At 39.8% G+C, this 13,237-nt stretch overlaps 1 protein-coding gene across 1 annotated transcript in view; it reads right to left on the reverse strand.

Moving 5' to 3' along the window:
• Window positions 1–992: 992 nt before the first annotated feature.
• LOC106890326 (macrophage mannose receptor 1-like) overlaps window positions 993–13,237 on the reverse strand; it is a 38,065-nt gene continuing 25,820 nt past the window's right edge. The window contains exons 23-29 of the mRNA XM_014946082.1: window positions 11,515–11,744; window positions 8,922–9,087; window positions 7,086–7,232; window positions 5,920–6,036; window positions 4,438–4,605; window positions 2,542–2,571; window positions 993–1,979 (exon numbers count right to left, since the gene is read on the reverse strand). Of these exons, the coding sequence (XP_014801568.1) occupies window positions 1,735–1,979; window positions 2,542–2,571; window positions 4,438–4,605; window positions 5,920–6,036; window positions 7,086–7,232; window positions 8,922–9,087; window positions 11,515–11,744 (1,103 nt within the window). The 3' untranslated portion in view covers window positions 993–1,734. The remainder of the gene's footprint in view (window positions 1,980–2,541; window positions 2,572–4,437; window positions 4,606–5,919; window positions 6,037–7,085; window positions 7,233–8,921; window positions 9,088–11,514; window positions 11,745–13,237) is intronic.

A 13,237-nucleotide genomic window follows, 5' to 3' on the forward strand; every position in this document is an offset into this window, starting at 1 on the left:
CTTTATTAAGCGGAAATCAACTTCAGCTATGATGCGAAATCCCTCAATTATTTTGAAGGAAAAGGAGGAAGGATATTCAGCAGAAATTGCCCTTAGAATTTTATCTCATTTTTCACAATATATTCTGCAAAGGCAAAACATCACTTAATGTGAGAGAAGAAACCCATTTACCAGAGCATACGGTCTTCAGAGGTGCCTTATCAATATCAACTATCAAAATATCAAAATTATGAATAATGACATTATTTTGGATTTTTTTTTTTTATTTCACCTATTTACTCTTTTCATTTGGCTTGCCTTTATTGTTAGCCATCAAAAGCACTGAATCCAATTCAGTGTCAGTATTTTTTTTAAAAAAAAAGAGAAATATGGGTATGTGTTGTAACTTAGATGAAGGAAAAATAACAGGTGTAAGATCAAGGGAACTGTCAGTAAAAATAATTTGAGTACGTAATGCCCTTCATTCCCAATCTCCTGCAAAATGTTCTGTTTGACTGTGATATCTACAAACCAACAATCCCATGTCACGTGAATTTCTACTTCCCAGTGACTTCTCTGTACAGTCCTTATGCAATTTCTAAGGGCCTGTTTTTCCCAGATATCCTTTTCTTTTCTTTTTTTCCTTCAGTCTGTTGTAGACAACATAGATTTCATAGCAAACTTGAAAAGCACAGTCAACCTCTAAAGCATTTCACTACCATCCCGCCATGGTGTGCCCCACTGCCCAGGGGTCAGTCCACTTATCAGAGTTGGAGGATAGTAAGAGAAGGCACCTGAAAATGAGCAATCAAGTGAAATAAAACCAGGAATGGATTATTCCAGCTTTATTTGGCATCCACTTTATTTTATAGTTTACCTATGTTTCTTTTCAGTCGTACGCCTTGTTCATGTTTCTGTGTTACCTCCTGGTAGTTTCTCTCTTAAGGTAAATGACACATTAGATCATGAAACCATATAACATCTCTGAACGCTAATTAAACTTCACTAAAGTATTAATATGTGAGATATAGATCCTTTATTGATACGTTCTCATATTCATAACTGATACAAAACATTCAAAGTCATAGGATATGACTGAGTTTTTTCCAAGTTTTGTTTTTCAAAAGCTAAGCTGAAGCCATAAATGAAGGACAAATATTTGCATATCACTTATAATACTATGTCAAGGAAGATGCTGTGGTAAAGAGTGTAAAACGGGGGCAATAATGCAGATCTCTATTTATTCCAAACACCATTTTACTTGAGTAAAATCCTTGACCATTTTATAAATTTTTATATAAATTTATATAAATTTATATATTTATAAATAAAACACCATTTTACTTGAGTATCACCACATCAGTACGATGTGGTGAGATACAAAGTGCAGGCTTTGGGGCTGGGTGCTCTGCAGAGAGAGTGCTGGCTGTACACCTCTGCTTGACTCACTAAGTGACGGTGCCACAAATCTCTAATAAGGGAGAATGCTGGAGTATTAATCCATAAGTTTGATATCTAATTTCACACTAGTTCTGCTATTTGTCATGCTTGTGTAATTAGCCGTTTTATGCAGTACTGAGTCTTAATCCTGGGAGTATTTCTTGAAGAGCATGGAGCTATAGCTCTTAATCCTTACTGAAGGAACAATTACTGATTTTAATTCATAGTGCCTATAAGGTGAACAAAGATTTCCTTTGTTCCAGCTAGATTTTTAATTTTGAAAGCTTAACTGTATAGTTTGAATGTGTTATCCCATTAGACGACGCTATGTTCATTTTTTTCTTTGCTGTTGGTAGAATCATTTTCATTGTCCTCTCCAGCCAGGGCACGGCTGTATTCTACCAGTGTGCTGCGCCGCCTTGCTTCTCTTTCAGTCGCACTTTGAGTTTTGATCTTGAATAAGAAATAAATCATGAAGCCCATCCCGAATAAAATGATGAGGACCAGAGTAAGTAGTATCCACATGTTCATGTGACCGTGTGCCTTGCTCTTTTTAGCATCTGTAAATAAACACAAAGCAAATAGAAATGTGTGTACTGTAGCCGTCAGTAGATATGAAGAGTACTGAAAACTATTGGTCTCGTTTCCTCCTTGATTACCAGGTTGTTAATCAGCCACCCACATTTCTGAAGGAAACAGAATATAACCTGAACATCTCCTGGCCTTCTTCCACTGTTCTCTTGGGGCAAGGATAGGAGGGAGGGCAAAGAAGCTATGCTAATTACGGTGTAGATATTATTGTATGGGCTTTTTAAGAGTAAGAGTTTTATTAAAAGTCTATCATAATGTCTGTCACTGCCCCTCATACCCCTTAGCATGCAAAAGAAGGAGCAAAGAGGGGATGGTGAGTATACCAAAGTATTGAGTTATCCTGGGATGCCCTGAGTGTCTCATAGGTACTGCTAAATTGTGCTGGGAATTAATTCAGTGACAACTAAGTAAATTAAGTTTATGTAAATAAATATATAATAGACAAATAATAAATAACAGTTCATAAAAAAAACCCCAAGTATTTCTTTTCATGTTTCTCTGAAAGTATTGGGAAGGAAAAATAAATCCTACCTTCCACATTTGCAGGTGCTTTAAGAATCGCTGAGAAAGATAAAGACAAATGTTTAGTCAAAATCTAAGAAGGTCACATTTTCATCCTGAGAGTTTCATATTAGCCAAAGATATCGTAACCTGCACGCCAAAGTTACCTCATCACTTCGTCTAGGAACCTGCACGCCAAAGTTACCTCATCACTTCTCCTGGAAACACATTTGTTAAATTAACTGAGATGAAAAGGTGTGATTGATTTTTAAGCTGATATTCACTGTAATAATACTGCAGGGTTTTGCATGTTAAAGCCCCTTTCTTGCTTCTTTTTTAATAACTAAAGGTTCTCCAAACACAGGTAGTTTCTGACTGGTTTGGATGGACTGTCTCTTCTCCTGTGGTTAATAAATCTTACCCCTTTTCACCGAGTCTGCATGCCAGAAGAGACAGGGAACAACTTGCTCAAACGCCAAGGACATTTGACTGTTTTCCTGTACTGCGCCCAATTAATTTGAGACCCCAGCAGTTTTTAATTCACCGTAATTCATTTGCATCTATCATCACATTCTTAAGCTCGAGCTTTCTTGTGCAGTTCTCCCTGGCTGTGCAAAGAGGGCACCATCTGCAAGATTTTTCTCGGGGGCACTCGGTGCCGGGGGGGTGATGGTCAGTCCAAGAGCAGATCTGCTCTTGGATCTGCCCCACGGGCAATGGGAGCCGTGGGGAGAGCTGGATGGAGCTCCTGTTCCAGCATGGGGAGCACCAGGAGCTGGGCTGCTGCAGCAGAAGCACAGCAACACATTCAGCTGTTTGCAAGCACGAAGCAAATGCAACTGTTGGGTTGTCCCTTGGAAGGATGCAGAGCTCCTGGCAATGGGAGATCTGCTTGTGCTGAAACCTTGTTCTGCTGGAGGAGCTGGTACCAGGGACTATTCTCTGTACTTTGGCACTGCACTCACAGTCGAACCCAACAAATAAAGTATGTGTTGACACCGAGTTTCTGCTTTCCGATGTATGCGGTAACGAAGAATTAACTTTCTGTGGTGTCTATTGCTCTGACTACCCAAAAGAAAGAAAGGAGTTGCCCTAAAGAAATTTAGGAGTTGCCCTAAAAGCAGAATTTTGCTTTTCAGAAAATGCCCTGGCACTGCTGTGAGCGTGTACGGCTGCTTTCCCCACCAGCTGCAGCTTTGCTCTGGGAGGGGAAAAGGACAGAACCTCAGAAACATCCCGAACCTCAGGGTTGCGAAACAGGGCAGGAAATCCTACTTTTTGCAGAATTATCAGTTACAATCCAAAATAACACATGGCTGCTTGGCTCACAATATTCTGATATTCCTACTTCCTGACCAAAGCAGATGGTGCTCAGTTACACAGAAACACAATATTAAAGAAAAAAAAAAAAAGCTAACCAAAACACTTGTACTATTTTCAAAGGTCACTGTACGTGCTCTGGATCATGCTTCCGTTCTGTTATTATTTAAATGGTATTGCTTCATCCATCTCTCACTGGAACAGCATGTATCGTAGTACAGCAAGAGGAAGAAAAGCAAATTATTGATGCACCCCTTCTTCCATAGAAGGTGAACGCAAGTGTTAGCAGGAAAATATGTGTGTGTGTTGGAGATGAGCAAAAGAACAAAGGAATTTAAAAATTTTTCAGAAAATATTGATCACCTTTAGCTATTAATTGACTATTCATCACAGAGTGCAAGAAAATCTGAAGTTATGAAGCAAGAAAACATGAAAAGTGCAGACAGAAAAAAGGATAACTCTATATATTCATGTTATTTCTGTCTGGTGATAAGGAAGACTGTAAATACAGCATTTTACGTTGGTCTTTTGTAATGACCAGATGGTACTATTACTACTGAAATAATACCATTGAAATCAAGAGCAGATATGAAAGAAGTCACTTACTCTTGGGTTTCTTACAAATAAAACCCTTTTGGGAGGAGCAAGGAAGGATACTCCAGTAGCCGGAGGATGCAGACAACTCCACGCAGTAATCAAGCTGGTCCTCTGAGGGCTGTCCTTCACCCCAGTTGACGAAGCCCAAGGCACTGTTGTCTTGCCAAAGCAGCTGCCCTAATGTTGCCAATGTTAGTAGCAATACTATTAGCTCCACATCAAAGATCTTCACTAATATTAGTGAATATTAATATTATTACTTTACTCAGGCTAATAAAGCAATACTTCAAAATTTCCATCTGAGGTTATTTTCTAATGCATTTTATTTCCTTTGATTTTCTTCTTTAAAAGAATATAACTGCTTTTCCAAATTATGATTTGTAGATTTGCCAATCATAACTTAGTCTTAATTTACTTATCCCCATATTTTTGTCAAGGGTACTAAAGTACTAAATATAGCTCAGCTTTTAAATTTTTTTTAATTTCTAAATTATTATTTCAGCAGCACTCATTGAAAATCTGTCAACTTTTACTGTAATGTTTAAAGATATGCTTAGTTAAGATTAAAACTATTTTTTTTGCATAGTGTCTTAAACAAATATTTTGAAATGAGTTAAAATTACTCTAAAAAATATAATCCTTTCTGATTGTGGATTGACACTAGCGTTTTTTTTCTTTCAGGTGCATGTTTTCCACTGCACTATATTTCTGGTTGCCAGCAGCCTAATTTTCTCCATACAGACACAGACGAACTTGATGCTGTGGGTTCCAGCTGGGAACCTGCAACTCCCAGGTGGGTTCTCCCCAGCCATGAGAAGATGAGAGCCAGCTGGGACATGTTCCCCACCAGGACACAGAGCAAAAAGGGTTGGAAAGGCTTTCTCATGGACCAGAAATAGGAGACGTGTCCTGAGGGAGAGCAGAGGTCGGAGGGACAGATACGTGTCATTGGCTGAGATCCTCTGTGAAGGACCTTGGTGACACTGCAACTGCAAACAGCTGTACAAAATTACCACCGATTACAGCAATTCCTGGATCGTTTGACTTTAGAAATGAGGCTTCATGATTACCTCAGGTATGGAGATATGAAATTACTTGTTATATCTCACTTTCATGAAGAACAGTATCTTCTGTGTTGTGCCTCTCAAGAGATATTTGTATCAGCTCTCCACATCTTTGCTGCTGAGCCAGATATAGACAAGATATTTGAATTGAGGGAGTCCCCATGCTGGCATCCCTTTGGTGGACCCATGCAATAACCAAGACCCATAACTGAAGCCAAGGAAATTTCCTTTCTACAGCCTTTCACACCAATTGGATAACACCATCAACTTCAAATAATTTTTAGATTATATGCTATCAATCTATCTTTTTAACTAACTTCTATTGTACTTCAATTAATTCCTTAAAAAAACCCAATGTATCGTACTTATATTTCTGTTCATTTAATGAAATCTATTTATGATCATTTACAGAAGTTAAAATAGTTACCATTTACATTTCTGTATATTCCTATCCAAAAGCCACTTGTCTTGCTTGTATATAAGTCTGCATGCTCCACTAAAAAGTTTGATTCAGCCACATCTTCTACAGAAGCCAACACACCACCTATAAGAAAGCCAACAGAGGGTGACTGGAGGCGTCTCCTGCCATACAAGTCAGTGGTAGTTACAGCCTTTGATATAGGATAAGGTTAATAACAAAGCCTCTCCTGCTGGTAGGGAGTAAGCAGGGATTTAAAGAGACCAGAAAGTAGTGTTGAACTGTCGGGGAACAGCACAGACTGTGAGTGATGGAAGACTGTGAGAAATGGAAGACATGAAAGTACAGTGAAGATGATGATTTTTAAATACCAGGTATAGAGCTCGTTATTTTTCAAGTGATTGGATAACATTTTTTATAGGTATTACACATGATTCTTTATTTGTTCTTCGTGGCTTGGCAGGATATTATGGAGCATGTCATACTGCGCAGCAAACGGGTTTGCAATTCAAACTGCAATATTAATTTTTCTGACAATGGTGGTGGAGAAAGAGGGCTAAGAGGATCTAAAAAGATAGGAAACAAAAGGACCCATTTCTTTTGGGCAGTATAGTGCTTCCCTTTCTCTTTCATGGCTTCCTGAAGCATGGATGAGGTAGCTGATGATTCAGCAGCAAAGGTGGAAGAGGGCCAAGGAGCAGCTCAGGTCTTGGCCAGGGCCAGATGCCTCTGAGATGGCCTCCCCTGGCTCTATAGGCTGCCAGGGAGCCCTGCTGGTAGAGCAAGGACTTCCAGGCAGAGCATGCAGCCCCTTTCGGATCACACACGCCATGTTAAAAATAAGGGATGCTTATTATGGTATTTACTTCTGCTCTTGTGTAGGGAGAGATATAGAAGAGAAGGGATAAGGCTGTAAAGACGTTAATCCATTTTAAAATTTAAGAATGAGGAATTTTGTGAATGAAGAAATAAAACAGGAAACAAACACAGCTGGGGGGGGGGAGGGGAAGAGAAAGATTGATAACCTTAATTTCAAAATAAGAGAAAAGTAAATAGCATCAATGGTGAAAAATGAGACATTTGTTTCCTTTTTTTTAATATGTGTAGAATCTTCAGCTTTAGTTTTCAAGGCTTTTTAAAAGTGATTTTTTTATTTGGGTAAAAATAACAATTACCTGATTGAACGCACTGAGTCACAGACTGGGCCCAGCTCATTTCATTGGCATTGAAGTGATAGCAGTGGCTTCGGAAAGGAATCCAAGAGATGTGATCAGATTCAGGACATTTTCCAATATCCTGGGGGGGATCAGAAGGAACTACATCTAAAAGAAATGAGATAAATGGATGCTTTCACTCAATAGGGATTTCTGTTCTTCAGATGTGGAATCAAGTTTAAAAGTAAAAAAAAAACAAACCACCCTTTCTTAAAAGTACTTAAAATATTCTTCAGCACACGATGCTAGAATTATGAGTGACTGTGTCAAGAGTGACAATGAGGAGCAGAACTGCTTAATCACAGCTGAATGGCTGCGCTCTTCTGTCTTACCAACTAAATCAAACTTTGACTGTCTCAAGGAAATGTGAGTGTTCAGGAGTTTCAGGTTCTAGATTCTTGATTCTTTTTTTTTTTGTTATAACCAAAAATTCATATAAATAAAAGACATAACTAAAAGTAAAAGCCAGAAAAGAAAAGCCAGAAAACTCCCAAACCCCAATGAAGTTCAAAAAACAATTTGATTTTAAATGGAATATAATCTAAATCATAGTTTACTGTGGAAATGTCTCATTTAATATTTTCTTCAAGATAATAATCCTTACATAAAATATCTGAACAGCTTTAACTATGACAATGCATGGAAGCCTGAAGCTCATTGGATATTTAGGTAGTAGCCCTTCATTTTCTGGCAAGCAGTGACATTATGGAATAAAACAGTAACACTCTCAGTTGGTAGAAGTGTTTTTAAAATGTAGTTGCAAATGAATAGATAAGAAGTTCAGATCATGGACTGGAAAAGACATTAATGAAAACCTACACAAAAACAGATCAAAAGGAACTCAGAATTTCCATTAAGTCTGTGTCACTGGAGCTAACACAGGTTGCCCTAATACAAATGAGAAAGCAAGAAGGTTCAGTTCCATGCTAGTTTGCCTCTAGCTTTTAATTTGTAGTGTTCCTCAGTGACAGCCATAGAATCACTATAAAGAATGAACTTTTGTTTGGGCCAATAATGGGCTTTTTTTTTTTCCCTAGGTACAACTCTTCCTCCTTTCCCCAGTTTTTAGAATCTAATAAGAACGAAGCTGTACCCAGTGCATGAATGCTGCTTATGTTGAAGAAACAACATTTATTTTATACTCAGTGGACTTTATTGACTATATGAACTTTTGTTTGGGCCAATAATGGACTTTTTTTTTTTTCCCCCAGGTACAACTCTTCCTCCTTTCCCCAGTTTTTAGAATCTAATAAGAACGAAGCTGTACCCAGTGCATGAATGCTGCTTATGTTGAAGAAACAACATTTATTTTATACTCAGTGGACTTTATTGACTACAGTGCTTCCCACAAAGTCCCTGTCAGCTGAAAGTTTCACATTCTAGACTGGAAGTGAAATGGTTAGTACTCCCAGAGTCTCTGTGTTCTGCCTGCTTGCCACGTAGGATAACTCCTACAGCAGTTACCCACACAGTCCAATAAAATGACACTATCTTGGCTGGTCAATGACAACTCCATCAAAATGGAACATTGTTTATGCAAAATAAAGGTATCAACATCACATCATCTGGATGCAGTCCTGAGTAACATGCTCTGACAAGCTCTGGATGGTCCTGCTTTAGCAGGGGAGTTGGACTAGATGATGGACTATGGTCCCTTCCAACTCTGAAAATTCAGTGAAATTCAGTGAAATACTTGGGCTTATTACTCCTTAATATATACTTAGAAACTCGTATTTCAGTCAAAGCAGACTGAGCAAGGCTTCTGCCATAAACCCAAAAGTGATCACCATAGCTTACCAACAGATTTTTTGCAGACAGGAAAATGTTTTTCATTACAAGGTGCTGTTTTCCACATCCCATGGGTCTCTAGATAGACACAGGCCATTTGCTCTTTCGGTTCTCCATAAAACCAGTTAGAAAAAATTATTTTCCTTTTATCAGTCCATCTGTAATAGCCATAACCCTAAAATTGAAAAGGACATTTGAAATAATTTTTCTACACTCCCATCTGCTGTTTCAGGTGAGTGGAGTTATACAAATGCACACTTTCGCAGGGATGTATATACACAGGTCAGTTGCATATCTGTGCCAGTACTGTTAAAATATTAATTGAATCAGGATTCAGCAACATAAAGGTAAGAAGCAGCAGTAAGCCTCCTGTGCCAAAACAGCTCATAAAGGTGTTTCAAAGGCTAAATAATGCTTCCTGGGTACTGCTGGTGCAGCACTGTGAGGTGCAATCACTCTCCCAGAAGTGTCAGGTCACCATGAAGAGCAACTTGAACATGAAACCTGTGGAAAGCTCAGGTGGAACTGGGTCTCAGAGTCGAGGACCATTGCCAGACAAGGACTCTAAGCTCAAGTGCACTGTGGAGGAGAAACATTTAGGAGTAAAATGCAGCTATCACTTTGAAAAATCTGAGTAAATTATTTTGTAAGGAGCAAAAGCAGAATATGCAGAAGCAGGAAGTCTTGAGTCTTTGTTTAGTCTTCTCCCCCCTCTGTTTTTTTTGTTGTTCTGGGAAGAATCAGGATTACAAGGAAAAGTGAACAGACTCAGACAGTATATAGCTGACATTAAGAAGTGGGGGATAAAATGTGATCTCACTTTAGTGTCTGGATGTGTCAAGCAGCCAGGTACACAACTTCTTCCTGAGCCTGGCTCCATCAAGGCAAGATTGTTGCCTGGGAACAGGAGGAACCACAAAGCTTTGCTTTACAACAGCAGTGCTGGCTCATTTATAAGGACCAGGAGAACATGCTTCATTGTAATAGAATTTTAACTGCTTTCTAAACCACGTTTCCGTGACTGTAAAAACAACCAACTTTGATATCAAGTGGACTTAAACACTGTTATTTTGCTTTGGATAAAGATGTCCTGTGGACTCGTGCAAGTGGGAGGATTCATGTCAAGGTTGGTGACTACCAGTCTCATATATATTCTAAGACCAAGTATTTTGTCTGGTAGGGAGAGGCACTGTTAGAATCATGGAAATACATATTGTTCAGCAACAAGTTAATTGTATCAGACTATGCAGCCTTCTAAGAGGCTTTATCAGAGTGTTGCTGCATCGTATAATCAGAAATGCTATTTTTACACAATGCTTATTGTAAGTTCTCCCTAGGTATAATGAATTTCAGATTTGTTTTGCTATGTTATATGTCAGTGTGGAATCACTTGCTAGTTAAGAAAATTATTACTGATGAAAGAGCTCTTTTTTATTTCCAAGGTAGTTTAGTCAGGCTCCATCAAGGCAAGATTGTTGCCTGGGAACAGGAGGAACCACAAAGCTTCGCTTTACAACAGCAGTGCTGGCTCATTTATAAGGACCAGGAGAACATGCCTGGTGATCCAAGCTTCATTGTAATAGAATTGCTTTCTAAACCACGTTTCTGTGACTGTAAAAACAACCAACTTTGATATCAAGTGGACTTAAACACTGTTATTTTGCTTTGGATAAAGATGTCCTGTGGACTCGTGCAAGTGGGAGGATTCATGTCAAGGTTGGTGACTACCAGTCTCATATATATTCTAAGACCAAGTATTTTGTCTGGTAGGGAGAGGCACTGTTAGAATCATGGAAATACATATTGTTCAGCAACAAGTTAATTGTATCAGACTATGCAGCCTTCTAAGAGGCTTTATCAGAGTGTTGCTGCATCGTATAATCAGAAATGCTATTTTTACACAATGCTTATTGTAAGTTCTCCCTAGGTATAATGAATTTCAGATTTGTTTTGCTATGTTATATGTCAGTGTGGAATCACAATTAGTAAAATCAATTGCTAGTTAAGAAAATTATTACTGATGAAAGAGCTCTTTTTTATTTCCAAGGTAGTTTAGTCAGCTCGAATGAATGCCAATGCAATAGAAACATGGTAGCCAAGTGCATTGAGCAGCTGCACATTCACTAGATAAGCTGAAGCTCATTCTGGCACTCAGTCACACAGCTAGTAAGACTGATGCTCACTCGAGTGTTAATTTCACGTTGGTGGACCTGGATCTCCATATTTTCTTCTGCTGTTACAGTGTGGCTTTTGCTGCTTTTAATCTTTGGGACTTACCAGGCATAACAAGGTGGGTGTTCAGAGGCACATGGTATGTACTCTGAACCCTTCTGAACTAAAAAGTAATGAAAAAGCTACAGTTGCCAATGATTGCAGAGCATTAGCCTTAATGACCCTGTTGGTCCCTCTGAGTAGAGTTCACCTCTCCTAAAAATGGTCATCTAAAACTGGAGTTTCATGATTTAAGATGGATGAAGTGAAATGAAGTGAGTGCTGTCCTCCAGTCCTAGGTTCCTAAATGCGTTCTTGCTACAATTCACCCTGCTGATAGTAATGCAATCATAGCATTTAACTGTACCACCTATCAGTTTATCAATCTTACCACTTTGCTGTTGAGCCCAATCCATAAGGGCTCTCCATATTTCACTGTCTGCAGCAGCAGGAATATGTTACTGTAATAATCAAAAATGCTGGCAAGCTCTGAAGATTTCTCCTTGCAGGCTCTTCTTGCTTCTTCCCAATTCATCTTAGAAGGAATGATCAAATAGCTGCTGTTACCATAGTGGATGAAATCCGAATCTGGAGCAGTTGTGGAATGAAACAGTTCAGGCTCTGTAAAAAAAGAGGTAAAAATTTGAGAGGAATGGGAGAAAACAGTGAAAATGACTAGCTACCTGAGTAGCAGTATTACTTTTGAGGAACAGATGAATGCAGTGCAGCAGCACAAGCAGCAAGTAAAAACATTTCTTAAAACACAGAAGATATATTTTAATGCTTACTTGGAGCTATTTGTAACTACAGTGTATTCCCTGTGAGCAGGGATTATGGGGAGGCAGAGGATGAGCTGTGCATGTCTATAGACGTACAGAGCACCAGATGAAATGACGTGAACTGGTGAGGCCTCACCTTGAGTACTGTGTCCAGTTTTGGGCCCCCTACCATAAAAAAGACATTGAGGTGCTGGAACGGGTCCAGAGAAGGGCGACAAAGATGGTGAGGGGTCTGGAGAATAAGTCTTATGAGGAGAGGCTGAGGGAGCTGGGGTTGTTCAGCCTGGAGAAGAGGAGGCTGAGGGGAGACCTTATTGCTCTCTACAACTCCCTGAAAGGAGGGTGTAGAGAGATGGGGGTCGGTCTCTTCTCTCAAGTCACAGGCGACAGGACAAGAGGAAATGGCCTCAAGTTGCCCCAGGGGAGGTTCAGGCTGGATATTAGGAAAAATTTTTTCACTGAAAGGGTTATCAGACACTGGAATGGGCTGCCCAGGGAGGTGGTTGAGGCCCCATCCCTGGAGGTGTTCAAAAGACGGGTTGATGTAGTGCTGGGAGGTATGGTTTAGTGATGATGCTCCTTGTTTGTTGTGTGGGTGTCTATTTTTGTCAGTTAGGTTGACGGTTGGACAAGATGATCTTTAAGGTCCCTTCCAACCTAGAAGATTCTGTGATTCTGTGAACACCGGCCACGCAGGGATCCTCCCTCCAGAGCTCTCTAGGTTCCCCTCCCACAGTGCAGGTGAAATTCCTTCCAAGCACAAGCACGGGGTAGGATCTCCGCACCACCGCGGTCTCAAAATAGGGGTGAATTTCATCCTAAGCAAAGTTGGTGGCTCTGCCCCAACATCTTTCCCGGGTAGGAAAAAGGAAGTTGTAGTTGCACCTTAAATGATACGCGAAAGTAGAAGACAAGGACCTAGAGCTAGTGATGGGGACAGAAAAAAGGACAAAAACTGCCTTCATGTTCAGTGTCAAGAATGCCCTGGCAATTGTTTTTGCTAGTGACGCCCTCGTGCAGATTTCCGTGGTTGCACGGGACCGAGCCATGAAGCATCTGGCCCAGCTGTGGCTTCTTCCTCTATTTTTACTTGCTGCTCAGCAGTTCCCTGTTTCTATTCCTGTGGACTCCCCAGTGTAAGCTGTGCTCCGGATGTGTCTCCCACCCTGAGGGTACACAAAGAAAACTAGAAATTTTGCCCTTCTGATTATTGCTGGTCTTGCGATATAAAAGCATTGCTAGAGGCTGATGAGCAAAATAACCAGTCTAACTCTCCTTAGTTAACCCTGCAGTGGGGTATGTGTGAGAGTTTTTGCACTGGGGGGTGGGGGTGGG

This window comes from Calidris pugnax, unplaced genomic scaffold (assembly GCF_001431845.1).
Source record: "Calidris pugnax isolate Ruff unplaced genomic scaffold, ASM143184v1 scaffold19, whole genome shotgun sequence".
Classification (NCBI taxonomy): domain Eukaryota; kingdom Metazoa; phylum Chordata; class Aves; order Charadriiformes; family Scolopacidae; genus Calidris; species Calidris pugnax.